At 44.3% G+C, this 23,150-nt stretch overlaps 1 protein-coding gene across 6 annotated transcripts in view; it reads left to right on the forward strand.

Moving 5' to 3' along the window:
- LOC124279497 (cytochrome P450 2U1-like) overlaps positions 1-23,150 on the forward strand; it is a 38,723-nt gene that overhangs the window by 10,283 nt on the left and 5,290 nt on the right. For 3 of the 6 annotated variants that reach the window (XM_046715320.1, XM_046715322.1, XM_046715324.1), the window contains exons 2-4: positions 7,395-7,834; positions 10,098-10,228; positions 22,472-22,684. In XM_046715320.1, coding sequence (XP_046571276.1) covers positions 7,423-7,834; positions 10,098-10,228; positions 22,472-22,684 — 756 coding nt within the window. In that variant the 5' untranslated portion in view covers positions 7,395-7,422. Of the gene's footprint in view, positions 1-2,170; positions 2,326-3,609; positions 3,702-5,450; positions 5,508-7,394; positions 7,835-10,097; positions 10,229-22,471; positions 22,685-23,150 lie in introns of those variants that run through there. The other 3 variants (XM_046715318.1, XM_046715321.1, XM_046715323.1) reach the window with 3 other exon arrangements.

The following is a 23,150-nucleotide window of genomic DNA, read 5'->3' on the forward strand; positions in this document are numbered from 1 at the left end:
TCTTGATTTAACTTCACGTATGCCATGAGTAGAGGGCATTCTAAAAATTACCAGTAGCATTATACTAGTGTGTGTCAATATCACTATCTGTTCCTACTTTAAAGCGAGCTCCGACACGTAGCACTGTTAGACACGTGTTGTAAGGATCCGCTGAATCCAGTGTGAGAAATTTACGCTGGTCCTGTGGTCCCTGGCTAGTAACACTTCATCAGGGCCACTAAATGGTAAGTTTGCAGTGGTCCTGGTGGCCAGTGAATTGTTTAAGTAAATCTACGAATGTTATTTCGGACCAGTGAAGTACAGACAGGACAATTAAGTATTGTCCACTCACTGGTAGTGTGGTCTAGTGGGAAATTATGACAGGTTTCTTTTCCTGTGAACCTGGGTTCGAATCCCAAATTCTCTCCGATTCCTATCCATGACTGTCATTTCCATGGCCATGGGTTTCACGACAACAGAGATTACGTATGGGCCTAGGTGACGTTAACATATTACACATGGCCTCCCAAACATGAAACATTGTTGAATGCGACTGACTGACTGACTGAGTTTAGTTTAACGCCGCTTTTAGCAATATTCCAGCAACATCACGGCGGGGGACACCAGAAATGGGCTTCACACATTGTGCCCATGTGGGGAATCGAACCCGGGTCTTCGGCGTGACGAGCCAACGCTTTAACCACTGGGCTACCCCACCGCCCCTTGTTGAATGCGAAACCTCCCAGTCTCTCTTCTGTCATATTTTGCTGCAAACTCAAAGCCATATAGCCCGAGGCACAATCTTCATTTTCCGGGAAATATTTTATGGTCATTTTCAGCCATACATGATGCAGTAAAAGATTACCTGACAAACGAGACAATTGAATTATAAAAACGAAAAGGAAAAATCGAAAAATGCCTCACATTAAAAAGCTCTCGTAAACTAGGACATAAAATGACAGAAATAGACTATAGAAGCCTTTAAAGTTGTATGTTTGTGATACCACTAAGATCGTTTAGTCGACAAGGACTTTGTTATGGGAACGTTGACATTTCCTTTACATCTGTCATGTCCCGTAGTAACCGCAGGGTAGTGTGTTAAATCGTTATTGCGATAAGCCGATACATGAGTGTCCATACCTACAATATATCACATAGTCTGTCTCACAGTCCCTGTACATTATTTTCCCTACTGCCTAGCCCTTCTTGCTATGCTAAAGCCCTAAATGAATCAAATCTAGATTTCATCCGGTTCTTAATCTTCCATCTCACTGAGTCTCCTTTTCAATTTAAATTGGATTATTTGTATTAATCAAAAATATATATTCTCAGAGACTAAGTGTTAGTCTATATATCACCACACGAAGCCTCAGCCTTCACCGGGAATGACCTAGGGGATTTTTGCTTTGTGCAGTAGTTCGGTTTCTGATTATACTGGGAGGTAACTCACCTCTGACGTCCGTCAGCCGTGCCTTCTTATCAGGTTGTTTGTCACAATCGGTTTAAACTCTGTTTCCAATAATTCACATATCGATAACAGATTTGCAGTTTAACACCCAGTCAGCGATATTCAAGTCACATGATCACTATACGGGCAACACTCCCCTTTTGGACCAGACAAACCGGTGGTTAATGTTATGAGCACTGACAGCGAGTTCGGGTTCAATGACAAGCAATGAACCAATTCACCACCCGTCGTTGGCCCTTTTAAGAAACATGGAAATCTACTTTGGTCCGGAATGACATTGATAAGGTCTGGTGAGCAAGGAATCCTGGGAATGCCCAAAACATAACTGCTACAATACCTGTAGATATGAATATAAAAAGCTCACATCTACTCGACAAAGATTCTTTCCACGTCGCTTCACATTGGAAATCTGTTCCTGTAAATTAACACTGCCGTGACTGTGGATCCATTATGACTTGGTCTGCCCAGTTGGCCGTTAAGTTATCATAGAAGTATCAGCTGCTCAAACCATTTGAAAATAATGACATACCCTGTCCTGTAGTATACAACGGGATCTTTGTGGGGATACCACAGTCCGATTAAACTCAAATGTCTGCGCGTCGTGGCCTACATTTGTGAATGAACACGCTGTCAGAAACCCGACTCCTTGTAATCGCGCTAAAATGCTATTTTTATGGTACAATGTCTGTCCTTCACAGGTCATGTACTCGTGCGCGCTGTTTTTTGTCAACAAAACAAACTCACACACGTACACGCATATAGCAGCTATGTCGGATCTGTGAAGGGTGGTTTACATATCTGACAAGTTATTATTCATAGCTACGCTTCAATATTCAATGTACAGGCCGTGAGGAAGGTACACTCGGATACACGTATAGGTAAGGTATATACTTACTACATATATGAGTGTGTACATTTCAGTGCTGTTCTTGCGGTGGCTTACAGTGTTTTTGAGCTAGCCTACTTGCATTCTACAGCTATCCAGGAAATGTGAACGGAGTGGTTTTATGATTTGTGATATGCCCACACTTATAAATGAATATACTTGTTTGATAACGCATTCTATTGAGTGAATGTGTATTGGGTATCTCTGGATAGGACGCCACTGGAAGAATAGTCTGGCGTGATGTATAAGGGCTACTGGAATCAGTTTGTTGATAGGAGGGTAAAAAACATGTCTGTATGTCTTCCCTCTGTATTTTACAGTGTCAACACTTTTGAGGGATTTGGTATGTTTGCTTTACACGTATGCCCAAGGCTGCAATGTATATTTGTACTACGTCGTGTAAACATATGTGTCAGCTCAGATGAACCGGTGGGTGATATTATGAGGCACCCGTGAAGATCAGGGTTACAATTGGTCTTCACTAACCCATGCTTGTCGTAAGAGGCGACTAACGGTATCGGGTGGTCAGGCTCGCTGACTTGGTTGACACATGTCATCGTATCCCAATTGCGTAGATCTATGCTCATACTGTTGATCACTGGTTTGTATGGTCCAGACTCGATTATTTACAGATAGGCACTATATAGAGGGAATATTTGCTGAGTGCGGCGTTAAACAACAAACAAACAAACAAACAAACAAACAAACAAACGTCTATACGGAATCCAGTACCCGAGTCCAACCTTCCGATGTATTTCGTTGCCGCTAACAAGTATAACTGCTATAGATTTCTTATAAGACACGAGAGATTTATTAAAGGGAACAGTGACCGTGTTATTGTAGTCAGCTTTACAGTAACGAGATAGTGCTTATATCCCAAGGTAGAGGTTTTAATTTCATGAATAAACATATGCACTGCTGAAATAAACAGGACGAGAAGACATTTACGGGAATCGTGTGTTTTAACGGGCCGTTAATACGATTCTGAAATGACATTGACGTGTGCACTATAGTTTTAATGTTCTTGTCTGGGTATCAGATACTTTAAACACCTTACCGTGATTTGCCATCTATACAAGGGAAATAAAGGACAGAAATAAAGGGTATGTGCCTGTGATGTGTATACCTACACAAACATATATTGCCACGTTCTTTTGGGGATGAAGAAAGCATCTACACATGTTACATCATGCGGGGTAACTGTGTACGTGACAGGTACGTTACACATGCTTAACTTCTTGCGTCATTAACTTCAGAACTATAGGTGTGTGGATGGGGTGCGACGTCAATGAGGCTGGCTTGTGTTAACGGATTATAAATTGTACTGGGCTGTATGGTTTAGCTCGGAGTATATTACACGCCTTTCAGGTAAGATATATACTGTGTTGTTTGCCTGTAGGTGCGTTGTGTTTGCGCGGATTTTGACCTTAACGTGGAGTTATTCTTTCGAGTTTGACCTTCAGAGCAAACATTTTGAAACCATGTGTATCATCGCTCCATTGTGACTGTTACAATCCCTAGTTTTTTTGTTATAGTTTTGAACTTCCTCCTTTGAGAGTTGGAGTAGTAAGGAAGTAGAAGAATATATGAATGAACAACTTCATTACAATACGACGTTTCGGTGTAGCTCTAACGCTGTTCATCACATGCTTGATAACGATGTTAGAACCCACAATGAAACGTCTCTCCCTGTTCAAATAAACCAGTTGTTCATCCTTATATTCCTAGCCTTCCTTTAACTTCCTCTCTGTCCAGGGCAATCATTAACACATGTAAGAATTACAAATTGAACTAGTAGACGAAGGGCTATATCTGAATCCAGTATGCTGAGAATGCAGTTTAGCCGAGTCACCTTCGTGTCCCCTTCTATTTCAAGGCTTTCTGTGTCGGAAATGTTTACTTTAAAGGCCTTACGGTCCAGGAGCATGTGGCAATACATGTAGTTTGTAGATGTGTAGCTTATAAAATATGCATGCTCACTGGACAACAGAGGCAAGTGCTTCATTATTGAGCTAACAGTATATGACGTCTTCCGTTGTTTATGACGTCATTAATTGATAACGTCATCTGAACAATTAGCTTCTTCTGTCAAGTTTAGGGTTGACACTGCTTGCATTTTGTTTTAATTCTTCCTCTTCAGAAACTACGATTCTGAGATGCTTTGCTTAAAGATCAAAGGCGCCAACAGTACCTTATCAGGCGAAAAATCACCCGCATTGCGTTACGTAACATTGTTTGACGTCATTACGCCATTTTGGTCTGCAGCGTCGTATTCAAACGTACGCTTGGTAACCGACGTCACGATGTCAGTTGTCATTTTCAAGCACAGTCTTCTACAGTACAACTAACAGTAAAGTTTTGTCTTGAACTATTATAGTTAAAGCACGAATAGCGTTCTTGACACCGTAAATGTATTATACTACTCACACTTTGCTAGGGATCACAAAAATTCACAACTTTACTTAAACGTAGATTCATAATTTGAAATTGTATCCATTTAAAACTGGATAAATAATAATATGGTAACCCCTCTTCAGGCAAACACTCACTTTAATCTAACCTTATGCACCTGATACATAACCCATAAAAACTGTTTTCATGCACAGCCAGCCATTTTGCAAATGATGGAACGAGTCACTGACAAGTACACAACACCTGTCAATAGCAGGTATGGGTTCCACAAGATGAAATGACTAACTGAAACCTCGGATCCATGCTTACGATAAGCTTAGATATTAAAACCAAATTTGATCCCACATCATAGTTTTCTGTTGAATCCACGATTTGATCCTCAGCAAAATGTGAATAGTATATATAAGAGCATCGACATAGGCTTGGAATCGTACATTCACCCGGGTCAGATATTGCGTAATTCCTTGTTGGTTTATTCTCGACATATCAGCCACTTCGGCAAAATCGCAGCGAAAGCTTTGAGAGGACACTGATGTTGAGCGACGTGAACGGTTACAAAGGCCTTCATTTTAACAGGGATATCTAACCGCGGCCGCTACACTCCCTGCTCTGCCGGTTGCGACGTGACGCAGGTTTTTTTCGTGACCTTGACGTCTGAGGTATGTAACCGTGATTGAACGTCCTACCTGATAAGTTACCGAGATATCAAGGTGAAACCGCTTGTCACATTCTGAACGTTGGTCGTGGAAACTGGTACAACAGGTAACCTTTCCTGTATTTTTTAATGAAGGTTGTCTGTCGTTGTACGGCCTTTATATTATCATGGCTATTACTTTATATGTAATTTGAATGTGGTAATTCTAATATATTAACTAGACTTTTTGGTAAATAACTGGACTAAGCCAGTAAAACTTGATAATGGTCGTGGGAATGTTGACATGATTTGTTTTATCGGTTTTGACATATTTCTGACTAATGTCTGACTGGTTTGGTTTTACGCCGCTTTTAGCAATAGTCCAGCAACATCACGGCGGCTGACTAATGTGAACAGAATAGAGTTTGTTATATGTTATACATTGTGGCAGCTCTGTTAATAGAAACGTATTGACAACAGCTTCTCTATTATTATCATGACCTGTAGCCGTCATGGGTGATACTGTAATTGACCTAGCTCAGAGACTGGCCGGTTGACCACGGATACAGTTTTACGATACAGGGCAGCCTGACAGTAAATATATATTTAGAATGCTTTGTGTTAATCATGACCCTTTACTTCTGAAAATAACTGGGTAGGTAGATTGACTAACAATGTTGCCTGGCCTTCCTTTCTTCCTTCCTGACTGACTCACTCACTCAGACTTAAAAGTTGCTCAGTGATAAATATTTAGTTTCAGTTAACGTACGTTCAATTTGGAAGCATTCCGTGCAACCGCCAGGGTCGAATGTTAACCTACATTACTAGATTTACTTCCTCATTGGAGCTATTGCCCTGATAGATTACGGGGAACAAGCAAAAACCGGTATCCGGTCGAGAGTATGACCACCATAAATTTGCCCCGATCTGTCACAAGCTGTGACGTCCTTAAGGAACTCACATGGCTAACTTGTCAGGAAACTGCGTTGATGTGCATTGTACGCAATCGGTAACTAGTTATGTTTTGCTAGGCTGTCATGAACAGCATTGCCTCAGGTAGAAACATGTTAATTGAATTAACATTTCGTGGATCTGTTTTCTGAGGTACATAGTATTTGATGGCGGTATGTTTATGGTATCCATAGCCTCGTATACCGAATACCGGGTTTGGTTTCTCCCCACCTATGTTGGCTGAAATCGGCTCGGATAATCGGGCTTTGTGACTTTGGTCACAGTGTCTCATTATAACCCGATGGATCGATGCTTATAACATCAGGGGGCGGTGGGGTAGCCTAATGGTTAAAGCGTTGGTTCGTCATGCCGAAGACCCGGGTTCGAATCCCCACATGGGTACAATGTGTGAAGCCCATTTCTGGTGTCCCCCGCCGTGATGTTGCTGAAATATTGCTAAAAGCGGCGTAAAACTAAACTCAGTCAGTCAGTCAGTCAGTCATAACATCAGTCACTGAAATTTGTCAGCTTCAGACGCGAGTATGTACAGGTTGTCTTCATACACAATGTAGCTGGGCGGCGGGTAGCCCAGTAGTTAAAGCGTTCGCTCATCACGTCGAGGACCCGGGATCGACTCCACACATTGCTACAATGTGTGAAGCCCATTTCTGGTGTCCTCCGCCCTGATATTGCTGGAATATTGCTAAAAGCTCTGTGAAACTAATCTCACTCATTCATAATGTAGTTTGATTACTGAGTTTTTCTTCAGCACCAAACCACACCCGCGAAGATCCGGGTTAGAATTGATCTTCAGTAACCCATGCTTGTGGTAAGAGGCAACTAACGGGATCGGGGGGTCAGGCTCGCTGACTTGGTTGGCACATGTCATCGTATCCCAATCGCGTAGATCTATGCTCATGCTGTTGATCACTGGATTGTCTGGTCCAGACTCGATCATTTGCAGACCGCCGCCATACAGCTGGAATATTGCTGAGTTCGGCGTAAAACTAAACTCACTCACTCACCCATATTGGCGAGCGACTAAAATGACCATCTCCTTGCAGATTCCACTGTTGACCCAGGACTGGTGACATGGAGTTGATCCTCGTTGGAGTGGCAACATGTGTTCTTGCCGCTTCTTTGAAATACCTCTTCTGGGGGAAGAAGACCAACCTTCCCCCGGGTCCTTCAGGTCTTCCAATCATTGGCAACTTTCACCAGATTGACATTGTGCGCCTTCACCACAGTGTCGAGAAATTCAGAAAAAGGTTCAATGGCATATTCCGTCTGAACGTCTTTGGTTGTAACATAGTTGTGATTGACTCGTATGACCTGATGAAAGAAGCTTTTGCATCCTCAACTCTGGCGGACGTGTTTGCAGAGAGACCACCAATATTCCCAGCACAATATATCCTGCCAAGTGACATCATCTTCCAGCCTTACACTCGGAAGGTAGTCGAGTTCCGGAAAATTCTACACCAAGTTATACGGGCTCATGGAAGCGGTGAGTGCTTACAATAAGAGATTAAACGTAACTGTGGTCATGGAGTGAGTGAGTGAGTGAGTGAGTGAGTGAGTGAGTGAGTGAGTGAGTGAGTGAGTGAGTGAGTGAGTGAGTGAGTGAATGAGTGAGTGAGTGAGTGAGTGAGTGAGTGAGTGAGTGAGTGAGTGAGTATAGATTTAATCCGGTTTTAGCAATATTACACCAACATCACGGCAGGGGAGACCAGAAATGGGCTCACACATTGCCCCCATGTTGGGAATCGAACCCGGATCCTCGGCGTGACGAGCGAACGCTTTGACCACCAGGCTATCCTACATGGTCATGTAAGTTAAGTAATACAGTAACTACGGTTATAACGAACTGGGGCGGTGGGGTAGCCCAGTGGTTAAAGAGTTCGCTCGTCACGCCGGACCCGGGTTCGACTCCCCCACATTGGTACAATGTGTGAAGTCGATTTTCGGTGTCCGACGCCGTGATATTGCTGAAATATCCCTAAAACCGGCGGAAACTCAGATTACTCACTCACTTTATGCATTTACTAATTGTACTCATTTCGGCCACAATATACAGAAAGTGACTGGGACGAAAACTTATGAAACGTGAAAAAGTTAGATTTAATATTTTGAGCTGTTCAAATTTTCAATTCGTATGAGTGAGTGAGTTTAGTTTTACGCCGCTTTTAGCAAATATTCCAGCAATATCACGGCGGGGGACACCAGATATGAGCTTCACACATTGTACCCATGTGGGGAATCGAACCCGGGTCTTCGGCGTGACGAGCGAACGCTTCCATTAGGCTACCCCACCGACCCTTCAATTTGAAGTTTTAAAGTTCTAATTAGATTTTTTATGAAAATTCAATGAGATCGATCTTCAGCCAATTTAACCTTCCGATCGAGCATCTTCCCATTTGCATCTTAACGTGGAGTTAGATATGTGCTTAAAAATATCACAGTGTAACATGATTATATCTGACTTGTCTGCCTGTAATTGTTGCCATGACTTCTTGTGTTATATTCAGTCTATATTAATACACAATCAGCACATGTCCTTTTTAAGGCATGCTTCTTCATAGATGATATACACAGAGGGTTCACTCTCACTTAGACACAGTCTTCCTCAAAAGGTCTTGTTAAGACAACATTGCACTCTGGCTATGTGAGAGATCTGTTTTGACAGAATCTGGCTAAGTGAGAGGCCACCACACTTCGTTTGGGTCGCAGAAGATTGAGATGGAACATTTGATACGCATGTTCATATATAGTTTTCGTGATTAAGTGTTAGGGCACACCCACGTAGGGTCATTTCTGTGTTAGGTTCCAGCTGTCTCGGACACTGCTGCTTTAATGATCTCACATGTGTCCGACTCTTATCAAAATGTGAAATTAATACTAACAGTTGACGCGTTTATCATACTGAGTGAGTGTCGACCTCACAATGTGTCTGGTGAGATGTTCCGGCTATCTTTTGAGTGTGATACCGACTATTTGATATTCTGATACGGTATGGGAAGGATAAATGCCAGATAAAACTAATTTGATTTTGGGTTTTTCAGCGAAACACATTGTGAGGGATGCTGGATTGGATCACTCAGACACACGGCAACCACACACACGCACGCACGCACGCACGCACGCCAAAAATACTCATGCACACACACACTTTATAACGCTCATACATACATACATACATACATACATACATACATACATACATACATACATACATACATACATACATACATACATACATACATACATACATACATACATACATACATACATACATACATACATACATACATACATACATACATACATACATACATACATACATACATACAAATGCAAGTTGTGATGAGTTACAAGTAGATTCTTAGAGTTTTATTTCAGTTGGGGCATTGCGTATCAGGATCTGCAGATCTTGGGTTTGAACACACTGTGGGCTATTAGCATCATGTTAGTCCATGTAAACATTTTGTGCACTGGTCAGTTTTCAAACATTTTGTGAACTGGTCCATTTTCAAACATTTTGTGAACAGGTCAGTTTGCAAACATTTTGTGAACTGGTCAATTTTCAAACATTTTGTGCACTGGTCAATTTTCAAACATTTTGTGAACAGGTCAATTTCAAACATTTTGTGACCTGGTCAATTTTCAAACATTTTGTGAACTGGTCAATTTTCTCAACAGAAGTGTAAGAGCTTCAATGTTTAAAAATGGTGTGAAACTCAAATAACTGAATTTCTGCTTTCACATTCAAGAGTCCACATCTCGAGACACCATCTACGGGGAGATCAACCATCTGATAGAAAGACTCCAAGCACACGGCACTGATAGCTTTGATCCTAAACAGGACATTTACATCTATGTCGCCAACACCTTGTTAACGCTTGTGAGTACAGACTGCCATCTTACTGTTTGTTTCTTTGTCCGTTTCCATGTAACTAACCTGTCGGGCACGGGATACCAAACATGTTACATTCTGGCTGAAAATAAGAAAAGAAATGGTATATTGGTACGTAGCTGAAATATCGTTATTACTTTGATGATGTTTAATTCGTTGAAACCACCTCAGTTTGCGTCCCGTAATGCTGTATCCCAATTCCTGATACTTGTTGGATCTGCCCACTTCCTTCCTCGATTAACAAGGGTACTGTGTATCTATCCTCTTGCGATAAATAACCCTTGAACATTCATACAAGTGACTTCGCTGTAACTGTCTCAAGCAATTTATGTTAAATTCAATTATGAAGAAAAGAAATTTGAATTTGTGTTCTTATAAATATCCTCAGTATCGTTCGTGTTGCTAAGTTTCAGCAATCAGCTGTTGTATTTGTGTAGTCTTGACAAAGAGCATGGAACTAGATACTGTTTTCACTTTCCAAGAACCTCTCAAACTATCCTGTACAATCTGACAGGGCTTGAAAGGACAACCGCGATAGCCTTGGAAAACATGGGCCAGGATGGTCACACATATGAGCCTTAAGATCCAAAGAAAATGGGGACTGCATTATTATCAATCTGATTGTGCGTCACCACAGACGCCGTCGTCCTCTTGCTGCCACTCACTCACTCACTCACTCACTCATTCACTCATAACAACTATGATGTGAATACAAACACACTCACATATACACACACATACATATAAGTTATATGTACAGTTCACATATACGCACGGATGGAGACACATACATGTATACATATAGTCCTACAGACAAACAGAATGTTCAGCTAACAGGAACATACTGACTTACAAAAATCAATAGGGCTCACTATTCCGCGGCGTTCAGACGCAGGTGGATTCCCACACAGAGCCGATTCAAGTCTGGCACATGAGAACACAAGTATTTTTCTGTATGACTTGGCTGTTTTTTCGGCTGGCTGTTGATTGTTGTGACCCCAGTGTGAGACTCACTTACACTATTGACAATGCTCGCGGGGTAGTTGATTCGACGTACCTTGTTCACTGGAGAGGAATTCGTTGGAGTTCCACCTTCCCACGGCGGAGTGTTTACTGTTCAAATAGACAACGTGGATTTAGTCTCGCGTTGCGTGGTTGTTAGTGCCTGTGTGAGTGCTATCTGTGAATACGGCTATCTGTGAATGCGGCCGTGCACTCCTATACAGGTAGAGGTCCAACGTCTGTTCAGAAACAGAATTGGACCCATATATACGTTGGTATAGAAAGAACATGGATATACATGCATGCATGAATGTGTACACCCTGTACGCAAATATGCGCACGTACGCACACGTACAGTAATGGTAAGAGTCACGTACACTTATACAGGGAGGAGACAGTCACGTACACATGTATTGGGAGGGAGACAGTCAAGTACAGATGTACTGGGAGGAGACAGTCACCTACACATGTATTGGGAGGGAGACAGTCAAGTACAGATGTACTGGGAGGAGACAGTCACGTACAGATGTATTGGGAGGAGACAGTCACGTACACATGTATAGGAGGGTAGACAGTCAAGTACAGATGTACTGGGAGGGAGACAGTCACGTACACACGTATTAGGAGGAAGACAGTCAGGTACACATATATTGAGAGGAGACAGTCACGTACACATGTATTGGGAGGGAGACAGTCACGTACAGATGTATTGGGAGGAGACAGTCACGTACACATATACTGAGAGGAGACAGTCACGTACACATGTATTGGGAGGGAGACAGTCACGTACAGATGTATTGGGAGGAGACAGTCACGTACACATATACTGAGAGGAGACAGTCACGTACACATGTATTGGGAGGAGACAGTCAAGTACAGGAGTATAGGAGGGTAGACAGTCAAGTACACATGTACTGGGAGGAGACAGTCACGTACACATATATTGAGAGGAGACAGTCACGTACAGATGTACTGAAAGGAGACAGTCAAGTACAGATGTACTGGGAGGAGACAGTCACTTACACATGTACTGGGAGGAGACAGTCACGTACAGATGTACTGGGATAGAGACAGTAACGAACACATGTATAGGAGGGAGACAGTCAAGTACACATATATAGGGAGAAGACAGTTACGTACACATGTATAGGAGGGACATAGTCACGTACACATGTATAGGAGGGACATAGTCACGTACACATATATAGGGAGAAGACAGTCACGTACACATGTACAAGAGGAAGAAAGTCACGTACAGATGTACAGGGAGGAGACAGTCACGTGCACACGTACAGGGAGGAGACAGTCACGTTCAGATGTATTGGGAGGAGACAGTCACGTACACATGTATGGGAGGGAGACAGTCACGTACACACGCACAGGGAGAAGACAGTCACGTACAGATGTATTGGGAGGAGACAGTCACGTACGCATGTATGGGAGGGAGATAGCCACATACACATGTACTGAGAAGAGACAGTCACGTACAGATTTACTAGGAGTGAGACAGTCACGTACAAACGCACAGGGAGAAGACAGTCACGTACAGATGTACAGGGAGGAGACAGTCACGTGCACACGTACAGGGAGGAGACAGTCACGTACAGATGTACAGGGAGAAGACAGTCACGTACAGATGTATAGGAGGGAGATAGTCACGAACACACGTACTGGGAGGGAGACAGTCACGTACACATGTACTGGGAAGAGACAGTCACGTACAGATGTATTAGGAGGAGATAGTCACGTACACATATATAGGAGGGAGATAGTCACGTACATACATGCTGGGAGGAAACAGTCACGTACACATGTACTTTGAGGTAGACAGTCACGTACAGATGTACAGGGAGGAGAGAGTCACGTACACATGTACAGGGAGGAGACAGTCACGTACACATGTACAGGGATGGAGATAGTCACGTACACATGTACAGGGATGGAGACAGTCACCTACACATGTACTTCGAGGAGACAGTCACGTACACATGTATTGGAGAGAGATTGTGACGTACATATGTATAGGAGGGAGATAGTCACGTACACTTGTACAGGAGGGAAATAGTCACGTACACATGTATAGGAGAGAGATAGTCACGTACACATGTATAGGAGGGAGATAGTCACGTACACATGTATAGGGAGGAGACAGTCACGTACACATGTACATGGAGGAGACAGTCACGTACAGATGTATAGGAGGGAGATAGTGACGTACATATGTATAGGAGGGAGATAGTCACCTACACATGTATAGGAGAGAGATAGTCACGTACACATGTATGAGGGAGATAGTCACGTACACATGTAAAGGAGGGAGATAGTCACGTACACATGTATAGGGAGGAGACAGTCACGTACAGATGTATAGGAGGGAGATAGTCACGTACACATGTATAGGAGGGAAATAGTCACGTACACATGTATAGGAGGGAAATAGTCACGTACACATGTATAATAGGGAGATAGTCACGTACATGCGTACAGGGAGGGAGACAGTTGCGAAGAAGCGTATAAGGGGGAGAATCATGTAGACACGTACAAGGTGGGAGACAGTTTCGTTGTTACATATAGGGGACACTCACATAGACACAGGAAAGAACAACATTACGTAAACACGTAACAAAGAGAGACAGGGTCTTGAATGCATTCAGCCACTCATGCACGCACAGTGAATTACAGGCATAAACGCCAAAAATTGTTTATAATACATTGTGCTTGCGTATTTGATGCCTTTTGAACCAGAACAGAATTTCGTTGCGATTCAGGCTCTAAGTCTCACATGAAACCTTGACTGCAAGCATTCGTTTGTTCGCATATCGCTTTACGAGGGGAGTTGCCATCGTTTATCATATTTTGACAGATACACTTGCGGCTTCGTGGCTTGTAATAATACATGAACACACATACGTTATTTACACCAAACAAACATGGATGGTTTTAAGATTTTAATAAAAATATAAATGAAGGAGAGAGCAGTCTCGGATCAACTGGCAATCCATGCAAATATTATTCAAGTCATTTCCGAAAAACCTGTACGTAACCCGAAACTGTATGAGGTGAGTAAGGGATATGACAAGGTTGGACGGCCCCGGGCAAGTATACTTGTTCTAGTATACTATGTCTGAGTTGAGCATTTTACGGCGTGCTATCTTAGTGTTCAAGCATTAACGACACGCAGACAGTGCCCGCCCTCCCTGTCAACACTCCTCTACCCTCTCCCCCACCCCTTCCGCCCATCAACACACCCTATACCCTCCTCTACGACCACCTATCCCACCAATACACTTCTCCTCCCCAAGACCCCCGATACACCTCCTGTACCCCCCCCACCACCACCCAAACACCTCTACCCTTCCCTACGTGCCCCACCACTCATACACCTTGTACGTGCCCCACGACCACATACCCCATCAACACACATTCTACGCTCCCCGCACGAACCCCCGCCGCCATATACGCTACACTTCTACCCTCCCTCCACGACCACCTACCCCACCAATGCACCTCTACCTTCCTCCACACCCACCTACTCCATCAATACACCCTTTACCTTCTCCACACCCACCTACCCCACCAATGCACCCTCTACCTTCCTCCACACCCACCTTCTCCATCAATACACTTCTCTACCTTCCTCCACACCCACCTACTCCATCAATACACCCTCCACCCTCTACCACCCCTACAATCCCTCCATCAATACACCCTCTACCGCCTGCACGACCACCTACTCCATCAATACACCCTCTACCTTCCTCCACACCCACCTACTCCATCAATACACCCTCTACCTTCCTCCACACCCACCTACTCCATCAATACACCCTCTACCTTCCTCCACACCCACCTACTCCACCAATGCACCCTCTACCTTCCTTTACACCCACCTACTCCATCAATACGCTCTCTACCTTCCTCCACACCCACCTACTCCATCAGTACACCCTCTACCTTCCTCCACACCCACCTACTCCATCAATACACCCTCTACCTTCCTCCACACCCACCTACTCCACCAATGCACCCTCTACCTTCCTCCACACCCACCTACTCCATCAATACACCCTCTACCTTCCTCCACACCCACCTTCTCCATCAATACACCCTCTACCTTCCTCCACACCCACCTACTCCATCAATACACCCTCCACCCTCTACCACTCCTACGATCCCTCCATCAATTCACCCTCTACCGCCCTCACGACCACCTACCCTATCAAAACACCTCCACCCTCCTCCACAACCACCTACCCTATCAACACAGCCTCCACCCTCCCCCACAACCCCCTACCCCATCAACACAGCCTCCACCCTCCTCCACAACCACCTATCACATCAACACAGCCTCCACCCTCCTCCACAACCACCTACCCCATCAACACACCTCTCACAATCCCCCACGACTACCTACCCCATTAACACATCATCGCCCCTCTATAACCCCCCACGACTACCTACCCCATCAACACACCCTCTACAACCCCCCACGACTACCTACCCCATCACACCCTCTACAACCCCCTCTACGACTACCTACCCCATCAACACACCCTCTACAACCCCCCACGACTACCTACCCCATCAACACACCCTCTACAACCCCCTACGACTACCTACCCCATCAACACACCCCTACAACCCTCAACGACTACCTACCCCATCAACACACCCCTCTACAACCCCCCACGACTACCTGACTTAACATCCACCCCATCAACACTACCCTCTAACAACACCCTCTACGACTACCTACCCCATCAACACACCCTCTACAACCCCCTAATGACTACCTACCACATCATCAACACACCCTCTACAACCCCCTACGACTACCTGCACCCCATCAACACACCCTCTACAACCCCCACGACTACCTACCCCATCAACACACCCTCACAACCCCTACGACCACCTCCACCCCATCAACACACCCTCTACAGCCCCCACGACTACCTACCCCATCAACACACCTCTACACCCCCTACGACTACCTACCCCATCAACACACCCTCTACAACCCCCCTACGACTACCTACCCCATCAACACACCTCTACAACCCCTCAACGACTACCTACCCCATCATCCAACCCCACCCCTCCCCCACGACTACTCTACCCCATCAACACACCCTCTACACCCCTCTACGACTACTCTACCCCATCAACACACCCTTCTACAACCCCTGAACGGCTACCTACCCCATCAAACAACCCTCTACCTCCCAACGACAACCTACCACATCATCCAACCTCTACCCTCCCCCCACGACCACTCCACCCCATCAACACACCCTCTACAACCCCCTCACGACTACCTACCCCATCAACACACCCTACAACCCCCTACCACTACCTACCCATCACCACACCCTCTACAACCCCCACGACTACCTACCCCATCAACACACTTCTACAACCCCTACCACTACTACTACCCCATCAACACACCCTACAACCCCCACGACTACCTACCCCATCAACACACCTCTACACCCCCACGACTACCTACCCCATCAACACACCCTCTACAACCCCCTACGACTACTCTACCCCATCAACACACCCTACAACCCTCAACGACTACCTACCCCATCATCCAACAACTCTACCCTCCCCCACGACTACCTACCCCATCAACACACCCTCTACACTTCTACGACTACCTACCCCATCAACACACCTCTACAACCCTGAACGGCTACCTACCCCATCAAACAACCCTCTACCCTCCCCCAGCGACAACCTACCACATCATCCAACCTCTACCCTCCCCCACGACCAAGTCAATGCACCCTACTACCCTCCCCCATCACCCCATTACCCCCTCAATGTATCTTCCTCCACGACCCATCCCTCAATTCACATCTACCTTCCTCCGCGACCACCTACCCCATCAACAGACCCTCTACCCTCCCCACAACCACCTATGCCATCATTACACCTTCTACCCTCCCCAACAACCGCCTAATCCATCAACACACCCTCTATCCTCCCGCACGACCCCCATCCCCACCCCCACCCCCAATAAACCATCTACCTGTGCTCTGTGACCACCTATCCCATCGACACATCCTCTACCTTCCTCCTACCTTCCGTGTACACTCACGCACACATCATAACTCTCATACTATTATCAATAGTGATACACAACGTGAAACACAATTTCCTCTCATCTCTGACATAGCCGTGAACGCGAATTTGATTCATTTCATCAACTATGCTTGTCTTGAAATACTGCAGCTGATAACTCAGTATATATTCAGTAACCACAAAGTCTCTGTGCTAACGATGTTTCAGATTCTGCTTGACATTGTAGCATGGGATTATCTGTTGACTGGAATGTTTGGGTGTTCTTATCATTTGCTTGAAACGCCTGTCAACTTGCGGCAGGATACAGAGGTCGTTATCGTCGTTTTGAGACTTCATTCCAATGACATATCTCCCAACAGGTGTTCGTATATGCCTGATCAGATTGCTTAGGAAGATAATGGTCCTCTATCAGTCACGTCCACACTCACCATAAACAAGTGCATTTAGCATTCTAAAACATGCACGTTAGACACATTTACGATTTGTGATGTTTATGTAAGAGTGTGTTTTCCACTTAAGCCCGAGACCTGACAATCACGTTTGAGTCTTGATGCAATTTTCCTGTCAACGAATTCAGAGGCGTTATTTACGGGTGTATCACCTTTCTGAGTTTTTGACCTTCGGGGGTTTCGGTTTTGACACAGCCGTCTCTTTGTCCGTCTAATGACTTGTTGCAACGTGTCGAACTGATAGTTTTTACTGGGTTGTTGGTAGAGGTCCTTTTTCACATTTTGTGGCGTCGCAGATTTGTATGGTCTCATTGTTTTTGAAAAGTCAGCCAGTCAGTAAGAGAGCGTGGGTTTAGGTAGCCTTTAGTAATATTCTTGCTGTATAATGCGTTAATACAATATACCCTATATTCATCTGTGAATAAGTGGGGTAGCCTAGTGGTTAAAGCGTTTGCTCGTCACGCCGAAGACTCGGGTTCGATTCCCCACATGGACACAATGTGTGAAGCCCATTTCTGGTGTCCCCCGCCGTGATATTGCTGGAATATTGCTTAAGGTGACGTAAAACTAAACTCACTCACTTACTTATCTGTGAATCGGACCGGACCGTCACTTTAACCACCAGCCTACACCACGTTTATAAACCCTCTCCTACGTTCGTTGGATCTTTCAGAGACTATCCACGACGTACCTACTTCTCCCTCGTTCAAAACAATAGGACTACCAATATAAAACCATACTCGTCCAATTCTGCCCAGACCATCAACACCACAGCTTTTTAAGTGACACATGCCATTGGTGGGTTAACGAGATATCGTGGTAATACAAGTACCTGCTTCAGATAACATTCCAGCGTGACTCCAACGAGATCACCAAGTTTCGTGCGCAATCAGATAACGTTCATATGTTTATCTAACTACACATTCAAACGATGTCCCTCCCGTGGTTGTGTAACCTTTGTGTCGTTGAGTCAAAGTTAACTAGCGTCATGATGTACCTCCCATGTCACACCATTCCCAGCTAACAATTTCACGTTGTCACAACGTTATGCTTTCGCTGTTACAACGTTATTCTGTGGACTCTATTTACGTTGTCACAATGTTGTTCCCTGACGTTGTGATACGTTATCTTTACGTCAACGTTATGCTTTCGCTGTTACAACGTTATTCTGTGGACTCCATTTCCGTTGTCACAGCGTTGTTGCCTGACGTTGCGGTACGTCATTTGTACGTCACCACACGTTAAACGTAGTTTATGCTAACGTATTTTACATTGTCTTAACCTTCTATTTAACGTTAATAGTTGAATAGTTTTCCCAGTAGTGAACACAACGTAAGAAACAAAGCGGAAATTCACTTCAATGTTTGTTCGTCAATTTGCATGTTGTTTTGGTCGTGTGTTTCTGTAGCTGCAGCTGAATAGTGAAGAAAGAATCTTTGAAAGGTTTTACAGAAAACTCTGTCGTGACACCAACTTGTGAGAAACGTTGTTATAACCTTGCGAGGAGCCCAAAGCCTAACGTTTCGTCAGCGTTAATTTGCAACGTTATTATTACGTTGTGACATAACGTAATACTAACGTGACAACGTTGTGTCATGACGTTACCAATCTTCAACCTTCCCGTTAGCTGGGTTAATCCCTGGTACTTATTCCCGATTGGCTCTAATCAAGATTCATCTATTGTTGGCACCGTGACCCGCAGCCTGATTCATACCCATGGATCTTATCCAAGTCATAAATTGTTTATCCGAACAAATGTATTATCCGGAAGCCGTTTGTGCAAAGGTCCAGATTCACGGGGCTTTGGTATTTCTGGATTTGGGCAACACCAAGCAGTGGTTGGGCACGTGTTGTTCTGCTACCATGCGTTATACGTTAACTTCTTGTGGCATTTACAAGCTGGTATGATGAAGAGGAAGGCTTTTTTATGGATAGACAACTTCTTTATTGCAACAGATGCAACGTTTCGGTGTAGATGCTAACATCGTTATCGGGCAAACATCTTCTTCCGTACAAATTAGTTGGTACGGTCACAAAGTTGTACCCATAAGAATTCAAAATACACCCGAAGTGTACAGTTGCCCCGTATATATTTTTAGATTAGTCAGCACCATAGTCTGACTTTGTGGTTTAACCCTTTAACATCTGCAAAGTTTCTTTCTATCCGCAGGCACAGTTAAAACACTCTGACATACTTAAGTGCTGTTCTGAGTGGAGTGAAATCAAACTCAGTCCTTGATCTCTCACTCCAGTGCAAACCTCTTGTTTCAGTCATGACGTATTGGGTTCCTGGTCTGTCTTGTAATGTAAGCACTGGCCTAGTTTATTTCACAATGAGGCCTAACAGTTTGCTGTGGAGTGGTAAACTGAAAAGAAGGGAAGACAAATGTAATACGCTGGAGGTCTATCGATTATTTAATATCGATCGATAGTGGGCATATAGCCAATTCAATTCTACAGATTTACCCACCCAACCTACAAATAATGAGACCAGTGAAACTGCCCTACTTCTGTTTTTCTCTCTCCCTCTCTTCTCGCTCTCACTATATATACATATACATATATGTGTGTTAGACTAACGTTTAGTCTCTAAATATATACTCTCCCAAAAAAGAAACGCATATAGGAATTTCAACTGTATTGTTATGTTTATTTTGAAACATCTTGTAGGCTTTATGAGTCAATGAAATATAGCGAAATTGCACACTGGGAATGCAGACTCATCCGTCTTTGGCACCAACTCGAGGAAAGTCAGTTTGAGTGTCACATGGAGACATGTGGTGGCGCTGAAGTCAATAACTCGTGTGACCACCGTGGGCATCCAGAACTGCATGGCATCGCCTCGGCATCGAACGAATAAGTCTCAGAATCTCGTGTTGCCCAATCGCAGCCCACTCTGCCTGTAGTGCCTGTGCGAGTTGCTGAAGTGTCTGGGGCTGAGGGTTACGATGTCGCACCCGTCTGTCCAGGGCATCCCACAGATGTTCGATCGGGTTTAAGTCCGGTGATCTTGATGGGCCAGGGGAGCACATTGATGTTGTGGTTCTGGAGGAAGTCTCCAGTGTGACGTGCTGTGTTGGGCCTGGCATTGTCCTGTTGAAACAACTCTCTCTGGCGATCAATGGTTGGAAGGAGGTGTGGGCGTAGGATTTCGTCACAGTACCGTTGAGCTGTCAGGTTGCCCTGGATCATCACCAAATCACTTCTCCTACGGCACCTGGGGAACGCAAGCGTCGGCGAAACGTTCACGTCGACGTCTGTTCACCCGCATTATTCCATCGCGTCGTTCCAATAGAAATCGTGATTCATCACTGAACCAGATTCTACGCCAATTCGGTAGGTTCCAGGCCTGGACGTTGGTGCACCATTGAACTCGATGTCGACGATGTTGTTGTCGAAGCACAGGGCCAAGATAAGGTCTTCTGGCACGTAAACCAGCCTCTCTCAACCTGTCCCTGACGGTCTGTGCAGAAAGCCTCCTCAATCCGGGTATTTGTCGAGCGGTACTGGTCGCCGTAGCTGTTCGATGACGCAGGTGATGTACCCGGATGTAATGATCCTGCGCCGCAGTGGTCGCTCGAGGTCGCCCACTACGAGGGGCATCTGCTACCTCATTCTGCCGGCGATATCTCTCCCAGAGCCGTGAAATGGTGCTTTGGTGAACATTCATGCGTCGGGCAACTGCACGTTGAGACTGGCCAGCTTCAAGCAAACCAATGGCGATATGACGGTTGGCTTCACTTAGACGTGGCATTTTGCGTTCCTCAACAATATTCCAAATACAGTGAATAATCGACAAACAGCCATCAACCTTTTATACCCATCATTGAGACTATCTGATCCCCAACTTTCACGTGCATTGCATGTGAATTGTGTATTCTGTGACACTACACGCCGAAATTGAAAATCATGCTGTTAAATACGGGTATTTTACGGATGGTGCGTTTTGTTGTGATGTTTCAAAACATAAACACCATAGGACTCATAAACAGACCAAAACCTTTTGTAAAATGAATCACGTTTTAATTCATTGCTACATGAAATTGCTATTTTCATGATGCGTTTCTTTTTGGGAGAGTATATATAATTGTGTTAGTAACAAATAATCCCATTCAAAATGAAAAGGAACCCCAGTGAGATGTGAGATTTAGAACCCGAGGAAATCTAGACTTGCTTCATTTAAGGCTTTAGCATTGCCGAGAGGGCTAGGCAGAGGAAAACAATATGGTTGAGTTACTGTCAGACAGACTAATATGTACGTATATATACAGTCTGTATGACAAGGTACATACAAGCTTGCTTATCCTACAAAAATAATCATACAGCTTTTTCATTCATTTGTAAATATAATTGTCCAAAAGGGTCAGCTGTCACACATTCAAACTTTCAAATTTACACAGATTGTTTTGTTAACTTCGCAATTCCAGTTACGCAAAAATAATTCTTATTCTACCTTTCAAGACCTTGTCGTGTGAATATCAGTACGACTGTCTGTTGTTTGATCTTCCCCACATAGGTACAATGTGTGAAGCCCATATCTGGTGTTCCCCACCGTGATATTGGTGGAACATTGCTAAAACCGGCGTAAAACTAAACTCATTCACTCACTCACTGTTGTTTGATCAGGTAAAGGCTTTACCTCAGTACTTTGTGTATATGCTCTATACACGTAAGTGATTTTCCACAGCTTACCGGGAGACGGCGAGAGGGCAATGATGAGCTGATGAAGGTGGTGTCTAGCATTGAACATGATCTCAGCTTCCTTGCCAATCCAGGCAACAGCCTTTTGATGGCGCTGTTTCCCTTTATGAGATACCTTCCCAGCAAGACTGGTCGGAGTTACAGAAACTTTATGGGCAAAATGGACGAAGTGGTCGGCATGTTCATCAAAGAATATTCAGTAAGTAGCTTAATGTTTGTCAAAATCTGAAAGATGTATCTAGTAAACGTTCTTTTGAACGTTATTTGCATGTGTCACCCATTGCTTTTCTTTGTTATTTTTCAGATTTAAAAAGCAATCCATTTTATTGCGTGAATGACGACGATTTTAGGTAAAATATCCCGGATCGAATATGTATAGAGCTTATTGAAAATAATCAACCCGAGAAGATCCGGGTTAGAATTGGTCTTCAGCAACCCATTCTTCGCGTAAGGGGCGACTAACGAGATCGGGTGGTCAGGCTCGCTGACATGGTTGACACATGTCATCGTATCGCATTTGCGTAGATGGATACTTATGCTGTTGATCACTGGATTGTCTGGTCTGGATTGTCTGTATTTACAGGCCGCCGCCATATAGCTTGAATATTCCTGCGTTCGCAGTTAAACAACAGAAAACAAAACATAATGACATTGTTTTTTTTTTT

The sequence above is a fragment of the Haliotis rubra genome, unplaced genomic scaffold (assembly GCF_003918875.1).
Source record: "Haliotis rubra isolate DU_JTF1 unplaced genomic scaffold, ASM391887v1 Scf250, whole genome shotgun sequence".
In the NCBI taxonomy this organism is placed as follows: domain Eukaryota; kingdom Metazoa; phylum Mollusca; class Gastropoda; order Lepetellida; family Haliotidae; genus Haliotis; species Haliotis rubra.